This window comes from Musca autumnalis, unplaced genomic scaffold (assembly GCF_047663935.1).
Source record: "Musca autumnalis isolate F117 unplaced genomic scaffold, ASM4766393v1 scaffold_4, whole genome shotgun sequence".
Classification (NCBI taxonomy): Eukaryota; Metazoa; Arthropoda; class Insecta; order Diptera; family Muscidae; genus Musca; species Musca autumnalis.
Genome location: NW_027411977.1, coordinates 193,971,976 through 193,999,718, shown reverse-complemented (window position 1 = coordinate 193,999,718; position 27,743 = coordinate 193,971,976). Strand labels below are relative to the sequence as shown.

Sequence of the window (27,743 nt, the reverse complement as noted above, 5' to 3'; positions counted from 1 at the left end):
TTGTTATTTTGGTTATCTCATGTGGCTCTAAAGTTTATTTTCAATTATATATCTGCTTACAGTGACATCACAAAATTGCCCATAATTCTGAAGAATTTAAATTTAAATATCATTTTGTGCGTGAGGTTTTTTTCTCCGAATCACCTTATAATTAAGATTTTATGTTATCTTATGTAGAAACTCACCACGCTATGATACAGGGAAATGAGGTTGTAAAAAAAGACATAACCCTAATACACATATATATGTGCATCCGGTTTTGATGCAATTTGGAAAATTTCACCGAATTCGGACTAGAAATAAGTTTTTGCAGTTTTGTAGCTCTCATATGTTTTTCGCCCGATTTCACGCATTTGACTCACCACAAAATTGGACAGGCATTTAGATGAAATGTGGACAATTTGACGCACGTTTTGGCATAGCCCCCATAGAACGGTACCTACCGATTTTCAATAGTTAATAGGTTGTAGCCTCAATATCCATCTAAAAAGGCTGAAATTTGGTGGTCGACCAGCAAATTGTCGTTATATGCCCACGTCTTCATATAGCCCCATAGTATGTTTCCTGCCTATTTTAGCTGTTTGGAAAGTTTCTGCGTCGTTATCACCGAAACCGAAATGGATGAAATTCGAGTAGCTATGATGTACAGGTGTGGCCTCAATATCCTTCCAAAATAGGTGGAGTTTGGCAGTTAGTCTCCGTTGGGGATACAAAAATTTCCACCGAAAAAATTGTCGGTATATTTCCACGCCCAAAGAACGGTACCTCCCGCTTTTAAGTATTATGAAGGTCGTGGCCTCAATATTCCACCAAAATGGCTGAAATTTGGTATTTAATCTTCATTTGGGGGTATAGAACTTTCCACTAGAAATTTTTCGGTTAGTTAGCAGCCTTTGGCTCAAACTCCCTTGTTTTTTGGTTTCGGACTAAGACGGTATGTTAAAATTGGTACTCTACATTTCGTAACAACAAAATTCAGTAATATCAAGGTCCTCTTAAATAAACATACATACATTTTTCTTCATATGTGTGTTTGACTTCCTACTACTCAAGTGATAACCAATTAGTGCTGCTAATGTAAATCTATTCAAAGTACTTTCCTTAAATTAGCATACTCCCAAAATTACCTGTCATAAGCAATATATTTTCCAAATCACAGCCAACCAAATACTGCATTTGAATCCTTGCTAGCAATTTAGCTAGCCTTAATGCTATTTAAAATGTAATGTTTTACAAAGACATGTGTAGATATTCGTAACTTTATGACATCTAAACCATGAATCCAACAACAACAATAACAATGGATAACCATGAGCTAGGGTAAGAAACGTTTATATCATATACGAAAAGAATGGAAAGGCAAATTCAAACACAATCACAAACTTTCACTTAATAATGTTGAAACAATAAAATGTTATGTTCATTGCTAAAACGCACACATACAGTAGTGTTTGGACTACTATCTATGCTATTGATATACTATTTGTGTGTAAATGTGTTGCTATGTTTGGCTGAGTAATGGTAATATAACGACGGCGCTTAGTTAGCAATATAAACGATAGACACAACTTTTTCCTTTCATTTATTAAAAAGACATAACAGTTACTACCCGTTCTTCATAAATGTGTGTGTGTGACACAAAAACATGTCTGCCATGTGTATTGGTATGTTAACAAATGTAGACCAACCGGAAATGCAATTCAATTGTAGGTACGTTGTTGCTGACGTCCGTATGGCAGGCACATAGACATTTTCTCTATGTTTCTTTTGGTATTGCCTTTTGTTAACGTTAAACCCCCAATTCAATGGCTAAAATAGTTTGTTGAAAAGCTCTGAAGGAGGATCTGAAATAAAAATAGAGAAAGTAAATCCAATTGCTGTTATCGTTGTCCTGTCAAATGATTTTACATGGTTTTTCGACATATGCTCAAGTGCCCTGTCACTGATGTGGTCTAATAAAGTGCTATTTTGTAATGGTATTTCAATGCGGAACGTATTGATTTTTTCGGGTTATAAAGTGGGTGAATTGTTAAAGTATTTTAACAATGATTAGTTGTACTATAATGGCAGATTAAATAAACTACGGGCTATTGAAGGACAAGTGAGTTATTTTCGGGGATAGAAAGTTGTGTGGAAAATAACGAAGGAAACTGCGAAACTGTTTATGTTTGGTTGGTGGACCATTAGATCGTCTATAAAAACGGCATCAGACCGACTATAAAGACGACCTACATTTCATCTATAAAGACGACCAACACAGATCGTCTATAAAGAGGACCAACAAAGCTCGTCTATAAAGACGACCTACGGCTCGTCTACAAAGACAAACTACGGGTCGATTACAAAGACGACCTACAGCTCGACTACAAAGACGACCTTCGGATCGTCTATAAAGACGACCTTCGGATCGTCTATAAAGACGACCTTCGGATCGTCTATAAAGACGACCTTCGGATCGTCTATAAAGACGACCTTCGGATCGTCTATAAAGACCACCTTCGTTTCGTCTTTAAAGACGACCTTCGGCTCATCTATAAAGACGACCTTCGGCCCGTCTATGAAGACGGCCTTCGGCCCGTCTATGAAGACGGCCTTCGGCTCGTCTATAAAGACGACCTTCAGCTCGTCTATAAAGACGACCTTCAGCTCGTCTATAAAGACGACCTTCAGCTCGTCTATAAAGACGACCTTCAGCTCGTCTACAAAGACGACCTTCAGCTCGTCTATAAAGACGACCTTCAGCTCGTCTACAAAGACGACCTTCAGCTCGTCTATAAAGACGACCTTCAGCTCGTCTATAAAGACGACCTTTAGTTCGTCTATAAAGACGACCTCCAGCTCGTCTATAAAGACGACCTTCAGCTCGTCTATAAAGACGACCTTCAGCTCGTCTATAAAGACGACCTTCAGCTCGTCTATAAAGACGACCTTCAGCTCGTCTATAAAGACGACCTTCAGCTCGTCTATAAAGACGACCTTCGGCTCACCTCTAAAGACGACCTCCGGCTCGTCTATAAAGACGACCTTCGGCTCGTCTATAAAGACGACCTTCGGCTCGTCTATAAAGACGACCTTCGGCTCGTCTATAAAGACGACCTTCGGCTCGTCTATAAAGACGACCTTCGGCTCGTCTATAAAGACGACCTTCAGCTCGTCTATAAAGACGACCTTCGGCTCGTCTATAAAGACGACCTTCGGCTCGTCTATAAAGACGACCTTCGGCTCGTCTATAAAGACGACTTTCGGCTCGTCTATAAAGACGACCTTCGGCTCGTCTATAAAGACGACCTTCGGCTCGTCTATAAAGACGACCATAAGCTCGTCTATAAAGACGACCTTCAGCTCGCCTATATAGACGACCTATAGCTCGTGTATAAGGACGACCTATAGCTCGTGTATAAGGACGACCTTTAGCTCGTGTATAAGGACGACCTTAGCTCGTCTATAAAGACGATCTATAGCTCGTCTATAAAGACGACCTATAGCTCGTCTATAAGGACGACCTACAGCTCGTCTATAAAGACGACCTACAGCTCGTCTATAAAGACGACCTATAGCTCGTCTATAAAGACGACTTACAGCTCGTCTATAAAGACGACCTACAGCTCGTCTATAAAGACGACCTACAGCTCGTCTATAAAGACGACCTACAGCTCGTCTATAAAGACGACCTACAGCTCGTCTATAAAGACGACCTACAGCTCGTCTATAAAGACGACCTACAGCTCGTCTATAAAGACGACCTACAGCTCGTCTATAAAGACGACCTACAGCTCGTCTATAAAGACGACCTACAGCTCGTCTATAAAGACGACCTACAGCTCGTCTATAAAGACGACCTACAGCTCGTCTATAAAGACGACCTACAGCTCGTCTATAAAGACGACATTCGGCTCGTCTATAAAGACGACATCCGGCTCGTCTATAAAGACGACATTCGGCTCGTCTATAAAGACGACCTTCGGCTCGTCTATAAAGACGACCTTCGGCTCGGCTATAAAGACGACCTTCGGCTCGTCTATAAAGACGACCTTCGGCTCGTCTATAAAGACGACCTTCGGCTCGTCTATAAAGACGACCTTCGGCTCGTCTATAAAGACGACCTTCGGCTCGTCTATAAAGACGACCTTCGGCTCGTCTATAAAGACGACCTTCGGCTCGTCTATAAAGACGACCTTCGGCTCGTCTATAAAGACGACCTTCGGCTCGTCTATAAAGACGACCTTCGGCTCGTCTATAAAGACGACCTTCGGCTCGTCTATAAAGACGACCTTCGGCTCGTCTATAAAGACGACCTTCGGCTCGTCTATAAAGACGACCTTCGGCTCGTCTATAAAGACGACCTTCGGCTCGTCTATAAAGACGACCTTCGGCTCGTCTATAAAGACGACCTTCGGCTCGTCTATAAAGACGACCTTCGGCTCGTCTATAAAGACGACCTTCGGCTCGTCTATAAAGACGACCTTCGGCTCGTCTATAAAGACGACCTTCGGCTCGTCTATAAAGACGACCTTCGGCTCGTCTATAAAGACGACCTTCGGCTCGTCTATAAAGACGACCTTCGGCTCGTCTATAAACACGACCTTCGGCTCGTCTATAAAGACGACCTTCTGCTCGTCTATAAACACGACCTTCGGCTCGTCTATAAAGACGACCTTCGGCTCGTCTATAAAGACGACCTTCGGCTCCTCTATAAAGACGACCTTCGGCTCGTCTATAAAGACGACCTTCGGCTCGTCTATAAAGACGACCTTCGGCTCGTCTATAAAGACGACCTTCAGCTCGTCTATAAAGACGACAATCACAGCTCGTCTATAAAGACGACTATAACAGCTCGTCTATAAAGACGACCATCACAGCTCGTCTATAAAGACGACCATAAGCTCGTCTATAAAGACGACCAGACATTCAGCTCGTCTATAAAGACGACCCGACCTTCACCTCGTCTATAAAGACGATCTTCAGCTCGTCTATAAAGACGACCCGACCTTCACCTCGTCTATAAAGACGATCTTCAGCTCGTCTATAAAGACGACCTTCAGCTCGTCTATAAAGACGACCTTCAGCTCGTCTATAAAGACGACCTTCAGCTCGTCTATAAAGACGACCTTCGGATCGTCTATAAAGACGACCTTCGGATCGTCTATAAAGACCACCTTCGTTTCGTCTTTAAAGACGACCTTCGGCTCATCTATAAAGACGACCTTCGGCCCGTCTATGAAGACGGCCTTCGGCCCGTCTATGAAGACGGCCTTCGGCTCGTCTATAAAGACGACCTTCAGCGTCTATAAAGACGACCTACAGCTCGTCTATAAAGACGACCTACAGCTCGTCTATAAAGACGACATTCGGCTCGTCTATAAAGACGACATCCGGCTCGTCTATAAAGACGACCTTCGGCTCGTCTATAAAGACGACCTTCGGCTCGTCTATAAAGACGACCTTCGGCTCGTCTATAAAGACGACCTTCGGCTCGTCTATAAAGACGAACTTCGGCTCGTCTATAAAGACGACCTTCGGCTCGTCTATAAAGACGACCTTCGGCTCGTCTATAAAGACGACCTTCGGCTCGTCTATAAAGACGACCTTCGGCTCGTCTATAAAGACGACCTTCGGCTCGTCTATAAAGACGACCTTCGGCTCGTCTATAAAGACGACCTTCGGCTCGTCTATAAAGACGACCTTCGGCTCGTCTATAAAGACGACCTTCGGCTCGTCTATAAAGACGACCTTCGGCTCGTCTATAAAGACGACCTTCGGCTCGTCTATAAAGACGACCTTCGGCTCGTCTATAAAGACGACCTTCGGCTCGTGTATAAGGACGACCTATAGCTCGTGTATAAGGACGACCTTTAGCTCGTGTATAAGGACGACCTATAGCTCGTCTATAAGGACGACCTATAGCTCGTCTATAAAGACGACCTATAGCTCGTCTATAAGGACGACCTACAGCTCGTCTATAAAGACGACCTACAGCTCGTCTATAAAGACGACCTACAGCTCGTCTATAAAGACGACCTACAGCTCGTCTATAAAGACGACCTACAGCTCGTCTATAAAGACGACCTACGGCTCGTCTATAAAGACGACCTACAGCTCGTCTATAAAGACGACCTACAGCTCGTCTATAAAGACGACCTACAGCTCGTCTATAAAGACGATCTACAGCTCGTCTATAAAGACGACATTCGGCTCGTCTATAAAGACGACATCCGGCTCGTCTATAAAGACGACATTCGGCTCGTCTATAAAGACGACCTTCGGCTCGTCTATAAAGACGACCTTCGGCTCGGCTATAAAGACGACCTTCGGCTCGTCTATAAAGACGACCTTCGGCTCGTCTATAAAGACGACCTTCGGCTCGTCTATAAAGACGACCTTCGGCTCGTCTATAAAGACGACCTTCGGCTCGTCTATAAAGACGACCTTCGGCTCGTCTATAAAGACGACCTTCGGCTCGTCTATAAAGACGACCTTCGGCTCGTCTATAAAGACGACCTTCGGCTCGTCTATAAAGACGACCTTCGACTCGTCTATAAAGACGACCTTCGGCTCGTCTATAAAGACGACCTTCGGCTCGTCTATAAAGACGACAATCACAGCTCGTCTATAAAGACGACTATAACAGCTTGTCTATAAAGACGACCATAAGCTCGTCTATAAAGACGACCAGACATTCAGCTCGTCTATAAAGACGACCCGACCTTCACCTCGTCTATAAAGACGATCTTCAGCTCGTCTATAAAGACGACCCGACCTTCACCTCGTCTATAAAGACGACCTTCAGCTCGTCTATAAAGACGACCTTCAGCTCGTCTATAAAGACGACCTTCAGCTCGTCTATAAAGACGACCTTCAGCTCGTCTATAAAGACGACCTTCAGCTCGTCTATAAAGACGACCTTCAGCTCGTCTATAAAGACGACCTTCAGCTCGTCTATAAAGACGACCTTCAGCTCGTCTATAAAGACGACCTCCGGCTCGTCTATAAAGACGACCTACGGCTCGTCTATAAAGACGACCTCCGGCTCGTCTATAAAGACGACCTCCGGCTCGTCTATAAAGACGACCAGACATTCAGCTCGTCTATAAAGACGACCTCCGGCTCGTCTATAAAGACGACCTCCGGCTCGTCTATAAAGACGACCTCCGGCTCGTCTATAAAGACGACCTCCGGCTCGTCTATAAAGACGACCTCCGGCTAGTCTATAAAGACGACCTCCGGCTCGTCTATAAAGACGATCTCCGGCTCGACTATAAAGACGACCTACAGCTCGTCTATAAAGACGACCTTCAGCTCGTCTATAAAGACGACCATCAGCTCGTCTGTAAAGACGACCATCAGCTCGTCTGTAAAGACGACCATCAGCTCGTCTATAAAGACGACCATCAGCTCGTCTATAAAGACGACCATCAGCTCGCCTATAAAGACGACCATCAGCTCGCCTATAAAGACGACCATCAGATTGTCTATAAAGACGACCATAAGCTCGTCTATAAAGACGACGATCAGCTCGTCTATAAAGACGACCATCAGCTCGTCTATAGAGACGACCATCAGCTCGTCTATAAAGACGACGTCTATAAGGACGACCATCAGTCGTATTGAACCAAACCACATATTGAATTAAACCAAAAACCCTTTTCGTTACAAAAATTCCTCATTCAACACATTATTCATTAACCAGCCATATCTTTCGCTAAAAGCCCATTGATTTCACATACCATTGCGTTCTTTGGCACCGTGTAGCGACCGAATTGTTACTCATACCAACAACAGAAACCAAAAAAAAGAAACATATCAAAGCCTTCTGTCTATGACATCAACAAATGCGATTACATTGTGAATGTTCGTATGTAGCTACCTACATATGACCGCCGGTTAGAAAGTTACAATGCAAAAAACAAACGAATAGCTTTAATAAAAACAAACGGAATTTCTTTATAACGCAAGCGTTCGCTGTTTGTTTCTTTCTGTCTTTTTGTGCGACGACTGCCTATATTGGATGTCCTTTCAACACAAATACCATTAATATGGTCATACTTTAAAGTGCAATAACAAGAACGGCGACGAAAGCAATTGAATTTCACTGTTCTCCACCAAAAAGGACCTTAGAAAATAAAGAAAATCCCTAAACCCTTCGTACATCGTACTGACTGGCTGGTATGAATGACATGACATAGAAATATAGCTACTGGCAAATATGACAGTTTGAATATGAAGACGATATGACAATGGATTAAGGCACAGTGGGTGCATTCGGAAATTACACACACCGTTTTCCTAACAATTCTCGATAGTCCTTAAAAATTTTCATTAGAGTTGCAATTATAACATAGACAATCGAATAGCTTCGATCACACGAAGAGAAGAGCAATAAGTCGATCCTTCTGCTGGCTCGGTTTCAATGGCTCAATAGCTTAAGATCATTTAAATCACAAGTTCGGTAGCCAGACTGCACGACATCGGTGAAGTATGCATGCTTTTGTACGTATTCCGCTGGGGAGAATAAATTCTTGGTATATAGTGTCGACACCAGCGACTAAGCCATTCTTAATTTTCGATTTCAAAAGCAGAAAACGCATATCGGTTTCGATCGAAGCTGATGTTAAGTTTTGTTCATCAACATTAGATAGATTTATTATATAAGAAGCGATGGAGGTTGCATTCAATGGTAGGAGGTTGACAATTCCAAACTTTTGATGAATCTCCCAGCTTTGCGACTGGAGTTCTTGAAGCTCACAATGTTCTAGATGTTAATATACTCTAATTTTCAAGCATCAATTTTTTATTAGGTAGTCTGAACTCTTCCAGCAAAGGTGCTTCTCATCTCTTGTTAACTCTTTGCTGTTGTGGTGATAGGGTTAATATAAGATCTACATTTCTAACTGTCAGCTATCCTAAAGTTCCATCATAGCATTCAGTTGAACCGGGGTATCGTGTTATGGGAGCTATATACAAACGTGTACCTACACCAACACTTCTCAGCAGTAATATTAAATACCCCAAAGGATACCAAATGTTAACCTCTGAATACTGTGGCTAAAACCTTTAAAATACCGAAAATAGGGGGGGGGGGGGCGCCGTTCTATGGATGCTATATGAAACATGCAACCAGTAGGAGTAGAAAAAACTTATGTACCAAATAATCAAGCTCCATCTTACATATTGCGAGCGATTGATTTCATTATTGAATTAGAATTTAACGCTGATCAAGAGTATACATATATATTTTAAAATTTCGAGGTGTTACAAGCGGAATGACAAATTTAATTATGGCCTCCATATTATGGTGGAAGGTAAATAAAGCTAGCAACATAAAATTAGCAACCAAATAGTTCTTGTTGCTTCCAAAAATAGTCAACAGATTTCTTAAACTTTATCGATAGAGATACGCAGAAAAAAAAATACTGTGCACGGTGCGCCTTAACTAAATTTAAATGGAAGGAGCTTACACCTGGGAAGTTTTTGCGGATACTGAAACTGCAATGTTCATAGCTGAGAAAAATCAAAAAACTAAAAAATCGCTGTAGGGCTTTTTAAAAAAATCGCGGTCAAAGTTCACACTTTTAGGGGATTTTTTAAGTTTTAACTATTTTGGTTGAAAAACGCAAGTTCTATGAAAATGGGACTAAAGAAAATGTTGTAGCAGTGAAAATTCTGTACATGATTGACCTTCATGATATTTTCGAAGGTTTTACCGTTTTTGTGATATAGAAGTTCAAATTGGGACAATGCACTGACTGCATCGCCTCCTTACAAAACAATGCCATGACTACAATTTCCCAACTTAAAATTATATATCTTAAAATTGGAAAACCCTAGGAAAAAATTGCAAAAGTCAGTCTAATAGAGAATTTTCACAGCTATAAGATGACCTAAACTTAAATATCCTATGAACAAATCATCCTGGTCAATCCTCTAAAGAATTTTTACAGCTACCCTAAAAATGTAAACTTTGACTGCGATTTATTTAAAAATACCTCCAGAAATTTTTTTTGTTTTTGGATTTTTGCCATCTACAAACATAGCTGTTTCAGAATCTGCAAAAAATTCCTAGCTATAAGCGGTTTTCATTTAAAGTTAGACGATACAGTCAGTGCATTGTCCCAATTTGAACTTCTATATCACAAAAACGGTAGAACCTACGAATATATATCAGGGAATTTTCACTGCTACAACATTTTCTTTGGTCCCATTTTCATATGATATGCGGTTTTCAAGCAAAATCGTGAAAACGTAAAAACCCCTAAAAGTGTGTATTTTGACTGCGATTTATTTAAAAACCCCTACGGCGATTTTTTTAGTTTTTTGATTTTTCTCATCTATGAACATTGCAGTTTCAGAATCTTCCCAGGTGTAAGCTCCTTCCATTTAAATTTGGTTAAGGCACACCGTGTGTATTAAAGGAATAGTATCCATAGAGTCTGGCCAAGGTTCAAATTTCTGCATTTCATGAACGCCTTTCATAAAGCAAAATACTGGTGTCTTCCGAGTGATTGAAAAAACAATTTTGGCGAGTTGTTTTGTTTTATTGACTAACAACCACTACTTTTTATTAATTCTTTTATTTTGTATTATTGTAACTTAGCGTTTCTTCTAATGATTTTCACTGTAGTTGTTATCGTCTTGTGAGCATAGCAGAACAATATGAACCATATGTACGTACATGTTGAGTCTATCAGCACTAGGTTGAGATATTAGATGTTGCGTTTATATTAAAGAAATTACAAAATCTACAAGAAATCTACCAATTTTGTTTCAGAAGATATTGTTTTCATCTGATAGATCACATCTTGAGCTACATTTGGAATTTTTTCGTTGAAAAATATTGCACAGTGTTCTCACAAATGGCCGCCTACGAAACATTGTTTTTACTAAAGCACTCTGCCGTGCCCATCGAGAAATATGGTTTACCATCGCGAAAGCTTAACTGCTTATTGTGATAACTTATAAGGATAGGAAATTAAGTGTAATATTGAAATTACAATCATTGACAAAATATAAAAATTAAAAAAGCCTGTTATTCGCGAATTAGTTAATGTCGAATGATGCGCATCCGATTTTGGATACAGCGAATCAATCTCTTTCAATACCTATGCATATTTCGATGTTTCAGTCAGCGGCCATTGTGTGCCAAAAACCTTAAAGTGGGTAAAAGTCGCACAATGTGCATACGATTTTGATGAGCATCCGGTTTCATTAGCGCCTATCAAAAATACATCTTTATACACATGTTTCAAATAGATTCTTCAAGAACCGCGGATGTTCCTCCACATTCTATTTTGCGTAAAAACCCATATTACTCGCGTATCTCTGTAATTTATGACACGCGTTTTTGCAAATATTAAAATCGCGTATAAAGCATTCCATTTATGTAAAAATTTTTAAAGAAAATCCCGATTTAGTATGCGTTTTTGTAAAATTATATTTTTGCTGATTTTCCTATTTCCAAGGTATTTATATTCGCGGTTTTAATGGATGGATTCGATCGCGGAGGGCTCATCAGATCCGTCGCGTAAAAAACTAAATTCACGTGGTATTCAAATGAAATGGAATAACACTTTTAAATTTTACACGCCAAAAATATGTTTTTTAAGAAAATTCACCCATCAAATTTTGGCCTTTAGACTAGAATTACTAGGATACTGCAAGAAACATACACACACGCTTCTACGAAAATTAATTTTAAAGAATTTCAGTCATACTATAAAGAATGTGTTAACAGTCCACGAATTATGAAGGATTGAAACTCGGATTTATCGATTGTAAAACATTTTTGGTTTTTACCATATATCCAGGATTATCTCTAGCCCATGTTGCCCAATTTTATGTATTTTAATTCAAATTGTCGGAAACGAATTGGGTTTTAACATACATATGCGAAATGTGCACTAGGGTTATGACTTTCTTACAACCTCATATCCCTGTATCATAGCGTGATGAGTTTTGCCATAAGATTACATAAAATCATAATTATAAGGTGATTCGGTAAAAAACCTCACGCACAAAATGATTTTAAAATTTGAATTTATCAAAATTATGGACAATTTTTTGAAGTCACTGTAAGCAGATATACAATTGAAAATAAATTTTAGAGTCACATAAGATAATTAAACTGACATAGCATTTATTTCTCACTAATTTTCTTCAATTCTGAGAATCGTAAAAATGTCGTAATCGCTTTTATTTAAAGATATAATTTTTTAACAAAAAACAAAAAATTTAAAATTTTTTCAAAGTGGTTTGTGCATGATCTTTTTTCAATATTTGAATGAAATAAACATTATTATAGTTATTAGTAGGCTTAAATTTATTTATTCGTGCAACAAAAAAAAATTTTTGAAAAAAATATTTTTTTCATTTCATACATTTTTTCAAAAAATTATATTTTTAAAATCGATTTGTGCGTGAACTTTTTTTATATTTCAATGGAATAAACGATGGCTTAGTGATTATTAGGCAAAAGTTCATTCATCCGTGCTACAGGAAATCATTTTTGAGAAAAAATTTTAAAAAGTCATATCCCTAATGTGCACACCACTATTTCAGTGAGTCACGCAAAATTGTGCGACTCCGATTCAGTGATTCCAGCTCAGATGGGCTTGTCAAAATCGGCAAAATGAGATTTCAGTAGATTTACAAGAACATTCATATCATCACATACGAGTATAGCAGAAATCCAACATTTCTTACACTGTTCCGGAAGATACACACATACACACAAGTAGAAGACGTTTAAATGAACATTCATATGAATAGCCAAGAATGTCTTTGTAAATATTAGAAAGAATGAAATTGATTTCGATAGATGCACCCTACAACAATCAGTTGTACTATTGCACATTAGGAGATTACAACAAAATAAATTTTGCATACACGGGATCGATTACATAGTCAGAAAGAAGAGTGATTATGGGATCGTTTATTCTTCATACGAATTGGAATGGAAAAAATCCCCAACGAAAAATAGGATATTTTCCAATTGGGATATTTGTATTTCTTCGGAGTTTTAATGTAACCACCTTTCTGTGCAGAAACTTAACCTTAAAACTTGACCGAAGGCTCCCCATATCCCTATTGGAATGGTCGTGAAAATATTAATTTTTAAATCCAAACAAACATCCCTCGTAGACATCTTCAAATGTCGTTGTCATCCATTCAATATAGCTTATCTTAATACATTCAGCGATTTGTTGTCGCCGTTATTGCTGCCGCTGGCATTATACAGTGACATTTGTTTATTCCTTGCTGACATCGTTTGCTATTTCCGCCATATTGTCAGCCATCTTTATGCATTATTTGTCCGACATTTGTGCCGATCAACAAAATAACACACAAAAGAAAAGGAGTCAGCGAGAACAAAACCCTTGATATGTGGAATGTATGTATGAATATGTATATGGTGACAGCGGGAAGACGCTAAACTAACACTCATTCACACATGCACACATACACTCACCATTAAATTCACCAATCACCAAGAAAGCCTTTCATATCCTTAAATGACATTCATACAATCGATATCACTTGCCATGGCAAAATGAAGACGAAGAACAGCAACAAATTCCAACTCATTGCGACTTTAGGACATTGCTTTACATATTTGCAAATGTATGGGTGGGGAACGAACATTCTATAGATTCATAAGAGTGCATGCATGTGCAAGTATGTGTGCGTTTTGTGTGAGCAAAAGCGTAAATTGTTTAGACTTTTGCATTGCTCTCATTTCAGGCCTTAGGCTAAATTGCAACAGTTTTACTTTTAAACGTCAACAACACCAGTTGGCCAATATTTGATAAGGCCCCCAAAATAAAAAAAATAAAAAAACAAAAAATACCACAAACAACATAACCGTCGCTAAAGTCAATGAACACACACCTTTGAGACTTTATTTCTTGTTGTGTTTTTTATTTGGTTGTTCGTTTTTCGATTTAAAGTGAAAGTAAATTTCCTTTTGTAAAGCGTGACCAATATCGTGCGTAGAGTTCGGTTGTTTAAATCGGTTTCGCGTAAATTTCAGTGTCGTGTGTGAAAAGAAGAAGTGCATATTTTAATCTTGCATTGATAAGAGAACGTAACAGGATTACCAAACATCATGGAATATATGGACTCAAAACCAGAGCATCATCATCCAACATTTCGAGATTTTTGGGCAAAGGAAGCGGCAGTTAATGCCTTTCTACAAGCTGGAGTAATATTTAATTTTATTTATAATAAACTAGCCGACCAGTTCAGCGTTACTGGCCCTTGAAACAGTTTAATGTTACCTTTTCTTAAGTCAATTATATTTTTCTCGCATCGCTAATTAGTCGGGATCCGCAAGTGACTATAAATAAAAAAATCTTCAGAAATTTTGGTGTTAATATGCCGCCTAAGAACTTATTGATGACTTGAGGCATGCATTTATTTCATCTGCTGGAATAGTATAACTGGAAGTGTTTGTCTGAAATCTAAACGTGAATTGCTTCTTAAATCCTTTAAGAATCGATCGAAAGCTTCTAGGGAATGGTTATGTTCCATCGTACATTCGTTTCAGATGATAACTTCTAAGTAATACTGCATGTGTACCCTTCAATGAAATGTACGTCCAGTGGCAACTTAAGGACAGACTGTGTTGTTTTTCTACCCTCGTATTATTTATATCTTATGTACCTTATGAAGCTAAAGCTATCGATATGTTGCCTTCTAATCTAAACACTTAAATAACAATGAGACCAAAGCTTCGTTATGCATATTTCCCCTGGTATATCTATTGATTTGTAACATATTTAAGTATGTACCCAGGGTCGGGGAACGGACACGTTCGTAAATTTTACATATATAGCGCACTTAAAAATAGGGCAAGGGGATAACCCGCTTCAACAAAATAAATAGCCTATTTCTACCAGGGGCCATCCCCGTACAACATTTGAAAATTACATTAAATCGGTTCAGAAATTTTGGAGATATAACAAATTTAACAAGCAAAAAAAACTTAAAGTTCGGCCAGGCCGATCTTTTTATTCCCACCACCATGAAATATTCTGAATATTCTGATTATATTTCTTTCTTAACGAAAGTACGAATGCCCACAATTTAACGGTAAGAAGTTTTTTGACTACTGGGAACTGCAAATACCTAATTTTATCTAATTCCGTCAGCTAAAAAATTGAAAATACCTGAAATCGGATACGCCACAACGTGGGCCTATGTCCAAAACTTTCGGGAAAAGTTTGTCGACCATTCGCAATAGTAACTGCCAAATATCCACTATTTTTGGTAGATAATTGTTTTGACCACAAGGAACCTAATTCGGTCGGAATGTGTATCTAAAACTTCAAATTACCTTAAGTCTGTCGGTACCGTAATATGGAGCTATACCAAAATATGGACCTATGTCCACAATTTTTGGTAGGTACGTTTTTTACAACAAAGATTCCTATATGCCAAATTACAGCTAATTCGGTCTGCAGATGTGGTAAATTCTGTCTGAAAAACTCCCCAAAATACCACAACTCGGGCGGCTACATATTTATGTCAACGATTTTTGGGAGTTAAGTTTCTTGGTCTTTACGAAAGCTAAATGCCAATTATACCTAATTCGGTATGAAAATGTAGCTAAAAACGTGAAATATCCTGAAATCGGGCGGCACCGTTATACTTCGACTATATCAGTTCGTGGACCTGTGTCCGCATTTTTTGTAGGTAAGGGCACTAAATGCCAAATCATAGCCAATTCGGTCAGAAAATGTGGCAAAAACTCCCGAATACCTCAACTCGGCAGTTTCGATATACGGCTGCTATACCAAAACAAGGACCTATGTCCATGATTATAGCTAATTTGAGACCAAAGATATGGCTGAAAACTTAAAAATAACGAAAATGGGAAGGTACCGTTCTATGAGGGCTATATCAAAACGTGGACTTACACTGACAAATTTCTAGGGAACATTTTTGTAGCCCCACAGAAGACCAAATACCAAATTTGAGCCATTTCGGTAAGAAAATAAGGCTGAAACCTTCAAAATACCGACAATCGGGAGGTACCGTTCTATGGGGGTTATATCAAAACGTGTACCTATACCGATAATTCCCTGCAAAAGTGTTTCATACCACCAATGAAGACTACATACTAAATTTTAGCCATTTCGGTTAGATAATGTGGCTAAAACCTTGAAAATTCCGAAATTCGGGCGGTATCGTCCCATGGGGTCTATATCAAAACGTGGACCTACATAAACAATTTTTGGTGGAAATTTCTTCTAGCCTCTGAAAACAAAAAATAACAAATTGCAACCAATTCAGTGGTCAAATGGATATAATACCTTCAAAATTCATTAAAATTACACGTACTTTATACGGGGCGTTATATATGGGCTATACCAAATCGTGGACCTATATTAATAATAATTGGTAAAAATGTTTTTTAGCCTTTAGGAACACAAAATACCAAATAAAAACTAAATCGGGGGTCAAATGTGACTAATACCTTCAAAATAGCTTAAAACGTCGACGCGTCACGCGTCAGTTTGTGTGGGGCCTATACTAAAACGTGGACCTATATAGCCCATTTTCAATACCAAAAGTTCTACATACCTACAATAGGTTTTACCAAAATTTTATCCACCTACTTCAATCCGTTTGGATGCCAGAGTTCTACATACCTACAATAGATTTTACCAAAATTTTATCCACCTACTTCAATCCGTTTGGATGCCAGAGTGATTTCCACGGACAGACAGACGGACGGACATGGCTAAATCGATGCAGATTTGCACAATGATCCAGAATATATATACTTTGTGGGTTCTAAAATGATTATTTTGAGGAGTTACAAACAGAATGACAAACTTAATATACCCCCCATCATATGGTGGAGGGTATAAAAAAGGGCCAAAAATAAGTACCTAAAGTCAAACCCCTCTCCGCCGAAATTCAACAAAATATTTAGCTTATTTTCAACTCGGGACATCCCAGTACATCATCTGAAAATTAGATGAAAATCGGTTCAGAAGTTATGGAGACATAACATATTTAAGAAAAAGCATGGTTGGGCCTTTAGGTCCCAAATAAGGACCTAGGGTGGGAGACACAACCACCATTGCAAGTTTATTTTCAAACCGAAACGTTCGTAATATTCATAAAAATAGCGTTTTTAAAAAATAGGGCCTAGGGAAGCTACCACTACCCCTCCGAAATTCAACACAATATATATAGCCTATTTTTACCAGGGGTATTCCAGTACTACCCCTCCGAAATTCAACACAATATATATAGCCTATTTTTACCAAGGGTATTCCAGTACATTCACTGAAATTTTCAGGAAAATCGGTTCTGTAGTTTCAGAGATATAACACATATAGAAAAGTGGGCGTGGTTAGGTCTTTAGGCCCCAAATAAGTACTTAGGGAAGTACTTATGCGGATGATATATGCCTTCTCTCTCACAAGATATCCAACATGCAGTCAAAATTAGAAGATCTGGAGAGACTTGCTCGTAATGTTGAACTTGAGATTAACATCAAAAAAACAAAGGCCATGAGAATAAACCACACCAGTTCAGAACACATCATGTTACAAAGCCAAGCAATTGAATATATCGATAGCTTCTGCTATCTAGGAAGCACTGTAACAACGAATGGCGGTGCAGAAACGGAAGTAATCAGTAGGCTAAATAAAGCGAGAGCAGCATTTGGACGTCTGCAAGTTGTATGAAGAAGCACACATATATCCAGGAAAACCAAGCGTAAAATATTGGAAGCTTGTATAAAATCGATTCTACTATACGGCAGTGAAACCTGGCTTGTATCTAACACCATCGCGCGGTATTCATAAGCAAATGCCTCAGGATTATATGCAGGATATTCTGGGCCAACACCATAAGTAACATAGAACTATGGAACTTAACAAACCAGGAACCCATACAAAAGCAGATTAGACGTAGGAAATGGAGGTGGATTGGCCACACCATAAGAAAAAATGTTCACAGCATTACCAGGATGGCGCTTGAATGGAATCACCAAGGATCACGAAATCGAGGTCGTCCAAGAAACACCTGGTGACGAACAATAACCCAAAACTAAGAAAAAACAACCTAACATGGGAAGATGTAAAAACAACAGCAAGTAAGCGTGTAAGATGGCTATGCTCCTAAGAGGAGTAACAGGAAAGAAAGTACTTTGGGCTGGAGATTCAACCACCGTTGCCTTGCAAATTTTTTTCTATCCGATACGTTCGTAAGGTTGGAAAAAATAGAGTTTTTAAAAAAATAGGGCCAAGTAGAGGTACCCCGCCCTTCCGAAATTTAACAAAATATATAGCCTATTTTCACCACGTTCCGTATACATTCTCTGAGATTTTCAGAAAAATCGATTCAGCCGTTTTTGAGTGTATACGGAACATACAAACATCACAGTGCTATTGAACCAACTTTAAATGAATGGGGCTTACGGATTCTGAAACTTCAATGTTCATAGATGAGAAAATTCCAAAAACAAAAAAACTGCCGGAGCGCTTTATAAATAAATCGCGGTCAAAGTTCACATTTTTAGGGTTTTTTAGGGTTTCACGATTTTGCTGGAAAACCGCAGGCCCTGTCAAAATGGAACTAAACTATAGCTGAAAAATTCTCTACAAGTGAGTTGACTGCATAGCCTCCTTATAAAACATTGTCATGCACAGTGCTCCTTAAATCACTTTAAATAAAAACTGGTTACACCTGGGAAGTTTTTGCGGATCTTGAAACAGCAATGTTCATCTATGAACAATCCAAAACAAGAAAAAATCGCTGGAGGGATTTTTAAAAAAATCGCTGTCAAAGTTCGCATTTTTAGGTTTATTTTAGGTTTTTGCGATTTTGCTTGGAAACCGCAAAGAAAGGGGCTAAAGAAAATGTTTTACCGTGAAAATTCTTTAGAAGATTAACCGTTATGATTTGTTCCTAGGTTTTACAATTTTTGAGATATAGAAGTTCAGGTCACAGTTTTATTTTTTTGTTGGGTTTTCATGATTTTCTTGAAAACGGTAAGTCTTATCGAAATGGGAGTAGAAAAAATCTTATACCTGTGAAAATTCTCAACAAGATTGTCTTTCGTAATTTGTTCCTAGGTTGTACCATTTTTGAGATATATAAGTTTAAATGGGGAAATTGCAGTCATGACACTGCTTTATAAGGGGACGATACAGTCAGTGAATTGTCCCTATTTCAACTTCTATGTTTCGAAAATGGTAAAACCTACGAAAATATCATAAAGGTAAATCTTGTAGAGAATTTTCACTGCTACAAATTTTTCCTTAGTTCCATTAGGGCTTGCGGATTCCCAGCAAAATTTGAAAACCTAAAAAGCCTAAAATTGTGAACTTTGACCGCGATTGATTTTTAAAAGCATCCCGGCGATTTTTTGTTTTTTGAACAATGAAGATTCAGAATTCTACCTCTAAAAAAACAGGTAAGAACGTCGTTAAGTTCGGCCATGCCGAACTTGTTATAATATCTATCACGAGTTGTATTGAAGTAAATTGGAACAATTAGTTTCCTTTCGTTTATGAAGAAGACTATGTACCAAATTTCAGCAAGTTCGATAAAACAATGTTGCCAACCTTCAAAATACCGAAATTCGGGAGTCACCGTTCCTTCGAAACGTCGATCTATACCTACAAATTTCCGGCAGAAAAATTTTAGACTCAAAAAACCATAAATACCAAATTTCCAATATTTCGGTAAAACCTTCAAAATACCTAAAATCAAGAGGTACGTTTCTTTGGGGTATAGGAACCCTCGGACCTATACTGATAATTCTCTTCTGGAATATTTTATAACCCCATTGAAGACTAAAAAACAAATTTCAGTCTTTCGGTGGGGTACTGACGTCACAACCTTCAGAATTACGAAAATCGTGAGGTACCGTTCTATGGGGGCTATATCGAAACGTGGATCTATGCCGACGAATTTCAGTCAGAAAGGCTTTTACATCCAACAAAGACTAAATACCAAATTTCAGCCATTTCGGTGGGTTGCTGTGGCCACAACCTTCAAAATACCGAAAATCGGGAGGTACCGTTCTATGGAAGATATACAAAAGGCCTATAGACCTATAGCGACACATTTCACATGGAACGTTCGATACCCCAAATGAAGACCAATTACCAAATTTCAGCATTTTCGGTGAAATATTGAGCCCACAACTTTCAAAATACAGGAAATAGGGAGGAAGCGTCCTATGGGGGCTATACCAAGGCGTGGACCTGTACTGACAAGTTTCTGGGGAATGTTTTATACCCCCAACGAAGACTAAGTACTAAATTTCAACCATTTCGGTATGATAATGATGGTAAAATCTTCAAAATACCGAAAATCGGGAGGTACCGTTCTATGGAGGCTATATGAAGGCGTGGACCTATACCGACAAATTTATGTGGGAAAGTTTTATACTTCGTTGTGGGTATAAAACTTTCCCTCATAAATTTGTCGGTATAGGTCCACGCCTTCATATAGCCTCCATAGAACGGTATAAGTACTAAATTTCAGCCAGTTCGGTATTATAATAAGGCTTAAACCTTCAAAATACCTAAAATTGGGTGGTACCGTTCTATGGGAGCAATATCAAGACGTTGACCGATATAACCCATTTGCAATACCAAACATCCTAGGAGTAATAGAATCTTCTGTACCAAATTACAAAGCTCCATCTTAAAAATTGCGAGCTGTATCTTGATTTCAACAGACGGACAGACTGACACGGTTATATTAACTTAGAATTTTACCCTGATCAAGAATATATATATATACTTTGCAGGGTCTCCGATGAATATTTCGATGTGTTACAAACGGAATGACAAATTTAATTATACCCTCCATATTATAAAAATAAGTGAAATATTTTAAATTGTTAAGTTAATAGTGTTAAGTTGATCATTCCAATAGAGTTTTATAATATACCCACTGTACCCACAAAATTAAAAATGTATACACATCACTATAACTTTACGGGGATGTATGTTGAATCTGGTCTAAGGGACACTGGTCCCCTCCGCATAAAAGCAAACTGTTTTAAAATTTTTTCATCATCAGAACACATTAATACATACATAACGACTTTGTCAAATCCCCATCCCAGTTGTGATATTCCATCACTCCAACGAAACATAAATAAATCACACACCATATAATCATCAACGGAAATTATGACTCTTCAAAAGTTGTTTTTGTTTTCAATGGTTCCACCCTCTCCTAACTCATCAGCAGCTATGTGACAATGATAGAACAAATTTTGTTAATGGCCTCATAATGACTTACTTTTTCATGCCAGAAATTGGTTTTTGTTTTTCATTTTTAATGTGAATTGAATACAAATGGTCATTTGTTATTATGTATAACAAAAAAACCAGCAATTCTCATTCAAATTATAGTATTTTGTAATTACTAAAATTGAGAGTTAAAATGTAAACGTGTAGTACCTACTTGATTAACAAAACGCAATTATTACTGACAATGTACATAAGTATTTATTATAAATAAATTATAGAACAAAAAGCGGAAAACTAACAACAACACATACTTGTGACAATGTGAGAATTTACAAAATACAATCAAATAGCATAAATCACAGTGACGTTTAAATTTAAATTATGATTAATGTTTACAAATATAGGTGCATATTTTGTCCCATGAAGCACAACACTGAGCTGTGGTTGCCCCCATGGGAAAAGTAAAAAAAATTAAAGGAACATACTTTATTGTGAATGAAATACAGTTTGTCAAGTAATTGTTTTCAAACTGATACCACGAACACTTTTCATGCATTAATTAGTTAAAAATGACAAATAATTGTGATAAAAATGTCGGGGTTTTTGCAAAAATTTGTTGGTCGACTTGTTTAAGACCAAATTGAATGGATAAATAAAAAATTAACCGACTTAGTTCAACAATAATAATGAAAAGAATAATTAACATGTATTAAGTTCCCAAAATACCTCACGTTTTATGTAAATGCTTAAAACCCATGACATTTTATGAACTTTATTCTTAACAAGCATTAACTGCTAACAAGTATCAACAATATTAGGCATAGAATATCCCTACTAAGAGGGTTAGCATATAGACCAAAGGGGTACCAAATCGTATTACCTATTTGGTCCATACTTTGGAAATCAAAATATGTCTACCAGACATACATCGGGTTCGAATATTGGCTATATCAGCCAAACAATTTGAAAACCCTCTAATACATAAGTATTGGGGAAAAGGATTTTGGGTGCGTAGCCAATTTTCAATCCGATATTGTCAATTTGCACAGGCAAAGCCGACTGATATATTTTACTTGTTTACATTTTGATCCACTCGTCCACATTTTTGACTCTATTGGGTGTATACATATCGATGCATTACTTCCTCAACCTCGTATCTTAAAAAATACAACTTTTCAGGGGAGACAAAAAACGATTTATCTTTTGATACATTCGTGTTTGGGTAAAAGTGTAAAAGGCAATTATTGGGGAATTAAGTACATCCATGCATACCCAGCAAAATTTAAAGGAAGGGATTCCATGCGATGACGTGATTTCATGGCATCTTTTGCATTGGTTCAAACGAAGTCGTGAAAGATTTGATTTTTTCATTAGCATTTGGACCAATGCAAAGGAAGTCGTGAAAGATCCGATATTTTCATCAGCATTTGAACCCATGCAAAGGAAGTCGTAAATGATCCGATTCCTTTTGGAAATAAAAACCCTTGGTGATTATATTAAGAATCCCGAAGGACAGATCCGCCGTGAACTTCCAAGTTATGGCGTGATGAATTTTCTGCTGAAGACCCTGTCAGGCATCTGAAATTAGCGTTATATCTTCGTTAACTGTTGTCCTAGCTTATTTATGAGATGACATGTAATGGGGCTAAAACCTTCAAAATACCGAAAATCGGGTGGTACCGTTCTATGGGGGCTATATCAAAACGTGGATCGATATAGCCCATTTGCAATACCAAACATCCTAGGAGTAAAAAAAACGAACCCTCATTTCTACAGGTTGACCAAAATCAGTGATTCTCCAGCTTTATAAAGTCAGTAGAGATGTATGAAGCTTCACATGAAAAACAAGTAAAAAGTCGTTAAGTTCGGCCGGGTCGAACTTTTTATACCCTCCACCATAAAATAGTCTTAATTAAAATGGAATAATTAGGGTCTTTCACAATTTTAGGTGGAATAACTTTTCGACAATGGATAGACACCAACTGCCTCCCACTATTGCTTAAATTACACCGTGAACACAAATGTTGGGGCAGAGATAATTCCTTTTGGAGATGAAAGCCCTTGGTGTGTGTATATTAAAAACCCCGACAGACGCGCCGTGAGTCGAACTTCCGCGATATAGCCTGATGAAGTTTTTGCAAGAGACCCTGTAAGCCATAATGAATTAGCATTATATCTTTGATTGTTGTTTTTGTAAAGCACTTAAGCAACAGTGAACAAAGATATAACGCTAATTCCTGATGGCCCACAGGGTCTCTAACAAAAATTTCATCACGCCATAGCGCGGAAGTTCGACTCACGGCGGATCTGTCCTTCGGGGTTCATAATATACTCACCAAGGTCGTTCTTCCCCAAGAGGAATTTTCCGTGGCCCAGACTTTCACCTCCATTTTGTTGCACAATGATATCTAATCTAATATAAAAAAAATGTGTTCAGCTAGGTGAAAGGTACCACCTACGGGGCTATATCTAGAAGTCAACCTATCTTTAAATTATTTGGCGGAAAAGTTTTATAGCTGCAGTCAAATTGAGGGTAGTTTCATCAAAACAATGTAGACCCTCAAAAATGGACCCATGTTGACGAATTTTAGTGAAGAAATTTCGTGACCACTGAAAATTCCCGAAAATCGGGAGGTACAGTTATATGGGGGGTTATACCAAAACGTGGACCTATATTGACGATTATTTTTGAATAGACAACATTGTAGCTAAACTTCTCAAAATACCGATCATTTCAGCTAGTTCGGTTAAAAATTGCAGCTAAAATTCTTAAAATACCGAAAATCGGGAGATACCGTTATATGGTGGCTATACCAAAACATGGACCTATGTTGACTATGTTTAGTGGAGATGTTTCATGACCACTGAGAACCTTAAATGGCAAATTACAGCTAGTTCGGTTACAAATTGTGGCTAAAATTTTCAAAATACCAAAAACCTGGAGGTACCGATATATGGGGGCTATACCAAAACATGGACCTATGTTGACGATATTTCGTGGAGATGTTTCATGACCATTCAGAACCTCAAATGTCAAATTTCAGATAGTTCGGTTAAAAATTTTGGCTAAAATTCTCAAAATACCGAAAATAGGGAGGTACCGTTATATGGGGACTATACCAAACCATGGACCTATGCCCATATCCTTTGGTATATAAGTTTGCTGATCACTAGGAACCCTAAGTGCCAAATTATAGCTAATTCGGCCTGCAAATGTGGCGAAGAACGTCAAAATACCTATAATCCGGAGGTACCGTTATATGGGGGCTATACCAAAGAGTGGACCGATTGACCTGCCTATGGAAAAAAGACCCTCGGGTGCAAAATTTCAGCACTCTATCTCAATTATTGCGGACGCTAGAGTGATCAAGAATATATATACTTTATAGGGTCGCAGATGATTAGCTCGATGTGTTACAAACGGAATGACAAACTTAATATACCTTCCATACTATGGTGGAGGGTATAAAAATTTATAGTTACAATCAGGACACAAGACTATCTGCGGTAAAAATTTTAAATCGAAGCCGGAAAAGCACATAAGCGATTCCAAATTTCAAAGTGAAATTCTTAAAACGTTGTCTTAAAAAATATAAAAAATCGAAAAATACATGTACACCTTTCGCACAATCTACACGTATCTTGAACTTTTATCCCTAATAATTTATCGCAATCCACTCTCAATTACAATGGTATCATTTCATAACAATCCAGTCACATTTTATTCAAGGTTATGACTTGGAAATTTAACAGTTTTAACCAGTACAAGAACAGAGGGCAATAAGTCTAACGGATTATACAGAAGTAGGAACTCTTTAACTGAGAATGAATATTAAAAATGGTGTACAGAAATAAGGTCCCATGAAATAACACCCCAAATTGAAAATGAAAATAGGCCCCAAACAGGTATATGGAAAACATCAACAAAACTTTTGGGGCCTATTTTCGTCTTTTTGGGAACTTTTTTCATTCAGCTGTTGGGGCCAATTTGTCTTCACAACAAGTAAATCGAATATTTGAAAATCAAATCGGGGTCTAATTACATTTTTCATTGAGGCCTCTTTGAACATATTTAGGGTCCAAATGCAATCCAGTGTTTAACAGAAAAAATAAATTGGGGTGAATTTTCGATAGTCATTGTGGAGAAAACGAACAAAAATGTTGGGTTTAATTTCATAAATGTTATTAAGAACAAACAAAAAAACGGTGCCCGGACATAACTCCCAAAGATTTTGTTCCTAATGTCAATATTATTTTTTGCAGAATTGTCCATTATTTTTTTATTGATGACAGAAATGTTTAAAATTTTAGAGAAGAAGTTTGAATATAAGCGGAATTGTACATTTGGGGAGGCTTAAGTGCCAAACAATACCGAAGTCTCCATAAAATGTTCCAGATTTCATAAAAGTATTTAAAAATGAAATTATAACTAAATTTGTCCGTAGCAGTTCGGAGAAATTTTACCAGACTACTGTATTTGATGACGAAATTTCGTATATAGAGTATATTAATTACACTGTGCAGCAGCATTTTTGGGGGGTGGAAAATTTCTTTTGGAGATGAAAGCCCTTGATGAGTATACTAAGAACCCAAAAGGAAATTTTCGCCATAGGTAAATTTTCTGAGATATCGCGCGATGAAGTTTTTAATTTTTTCCCTACAATACTTGGGAAAATAGCTCCATATCTCTGTTTGGCGTTATTGTAGCTTCGTTTTGAAGTGACATGTCTTCAGTCAAATAGATTGGGGAATCTTTTTGTAGAACATTGCATTCTTCTAACTCAATGCCTTTCATGTCCTTTTGTCCTTTATTTTTTGAACCGTAGTGAAAGTACCACAAGATGAGATTTTTCAGCATCCAAATATTCTACAAAAATGTTGCTCAGAAGATTTTAGGCACGGTTCTCTTTGACAATTAATCATTTTTGTCCCGTTTTCATTGTCATTTTTGACATTTATTCGGACTTGTTTCAGAATTAAACTATGTTTTGTTTTTCTGTATATTCGTTATTGGTTATGTATAGGTATGTAGACATAACAATTGGTTATTGCGTATGTATACATCTGGGGTGTTTCTGGAATATTTACCACAAATAGCCCTTGTAATGATGAACACGTTAATAACAAATTTTCTAGGAGGATAGATCCGGTTATCTCAGTTTTTGAACCGGATATTCCGACAATAAAACCGATTTTTGAACCGGTTTTAAGTAACCAATTAAACTTATATGTATACCATTAAAAAGCTTATAGAGTTGTCAATCAAATTAAATTAATTCGCTTATGAAAACTTTGGTAGTTGCAGTTCTAGAACAATAAAACCGTTTTCTTAAACCGTTTTTAAGGAAAAATATCAGTACGCGCAAATATGGAGATCAAAGGCTGGGGGGTGAAAAATTCTTTTTGGCGATGAATGTCGATGAAGATAATATGATAGACCCAGAAGGACAGTTTTGCCGTAGGTCAAACTTCTGAGTTATGGCGTGATAAATTTGTGTTATTTTCATGAATGTAAAGTTCGTCAAGAAAGAATTCATTTCGCAATAACTCAGAAGTTTGACCTACGGCAAAACTGTCCTTAGAAAAACTTTTTCTAGAAGAACTAAATTTGTGAAAAAATTTTTGTACAAAATCGCTCGAGTTTTTCAAAAATATTATTATATTTTAAATTTTTTAGAAAAACTAAAATAGTGAAAAAAATGTAGTACAAAACCGCGCCATTTTTTAAAATATTTTTGACTACGGCGCTTTCGTTTTTAAAAAAAATGTTTGCATAATTTTACAAAAACTTTGTACTTTCTAAAATTTTTTAGTATATATTTTTCCTCTGCTACTCTTCAAATTAATTCAAACAGAATTAGAAAGTAGAGTAGAAGTGGTTTCAATATGTTAAAATTATAAAAAGTATAGCCATCAATTAGTTATTACAAACTATTGTATGAATGTCTTAAAAAATCCTTTTTGCAAATGCACCCCAAATTTGTTGCTTCATTTACACCCCAAATTTAAGAGAATACATATTTTGGGGCGTAAATGGATAGTTTGGGGGCTAATTGTATTTTCGGTGTTAAGGGTGATATTGCATTTGCCAAATGCACAGCAGTTTCAAAATGAAATTTGGATCAACATTTCCTAGTTTGAGGCATTTTTGTATTGGGGCCATGTTTCAAATTGAAAAAAACACCCCAAAAATTGGGGTCCATTTTCATTTATTGGGGTGTTATTTCATGGGGGAATATCCATATTAGTTTTCATGTTTCTGAATTTTTTCTGAACATACATATATTAACGTTCATATCAATTTTAACTTATTTATTTATTTTTTATTTCCAAAATAATTCCTATAGTAGATATCGTTCATGATTATTTTCAATATCTACTAAAATTGTCTAAATAAAATTATACCCACTATATTTGGATAATTTGGATCACATTTACTTAATTAATTTATTGCAGGTCAAGTGCTTGTTTATCATATTTCAAACTTGATTCTTACAATATTGAAAGTATGAACAT

The 27,743-nt window shown here is 37.4% G+C and overlaps 1 protein-coding gene across 3 annotated transcripts in view; it reads left to right on the top strand.

Annotated features, from left to right (window-relative positions):
* The window catches only part of DCX-EMAP (Doublecortin-domain-containing echinoderm-microtubule-associated protein), a 701,411-nt gene that overhangs the window by 152,384 nt on the left and 521,284 nt on the right, over positions 1-27,743 (top strand). The window contains exon 1 of one of the 3 annotated variants that reach the window (XM_073982509.1): positions 13,755-14,194. The exons of the other annotated variants lie outside the window; for them this stretch is intronic. Within the exon in view, the coding sequence (XP_073838610.1) occupies positions 14,099-14,194 (96 nt within the window). The 5' untranslated portion in view covers positions 13,755-14,098. Of the gene's footprint in view, positions 1-13,754; positions 14,195-27,743 lie in introns of those variants that run through there. 3 annotated transcript variants of the gene reach the window in all.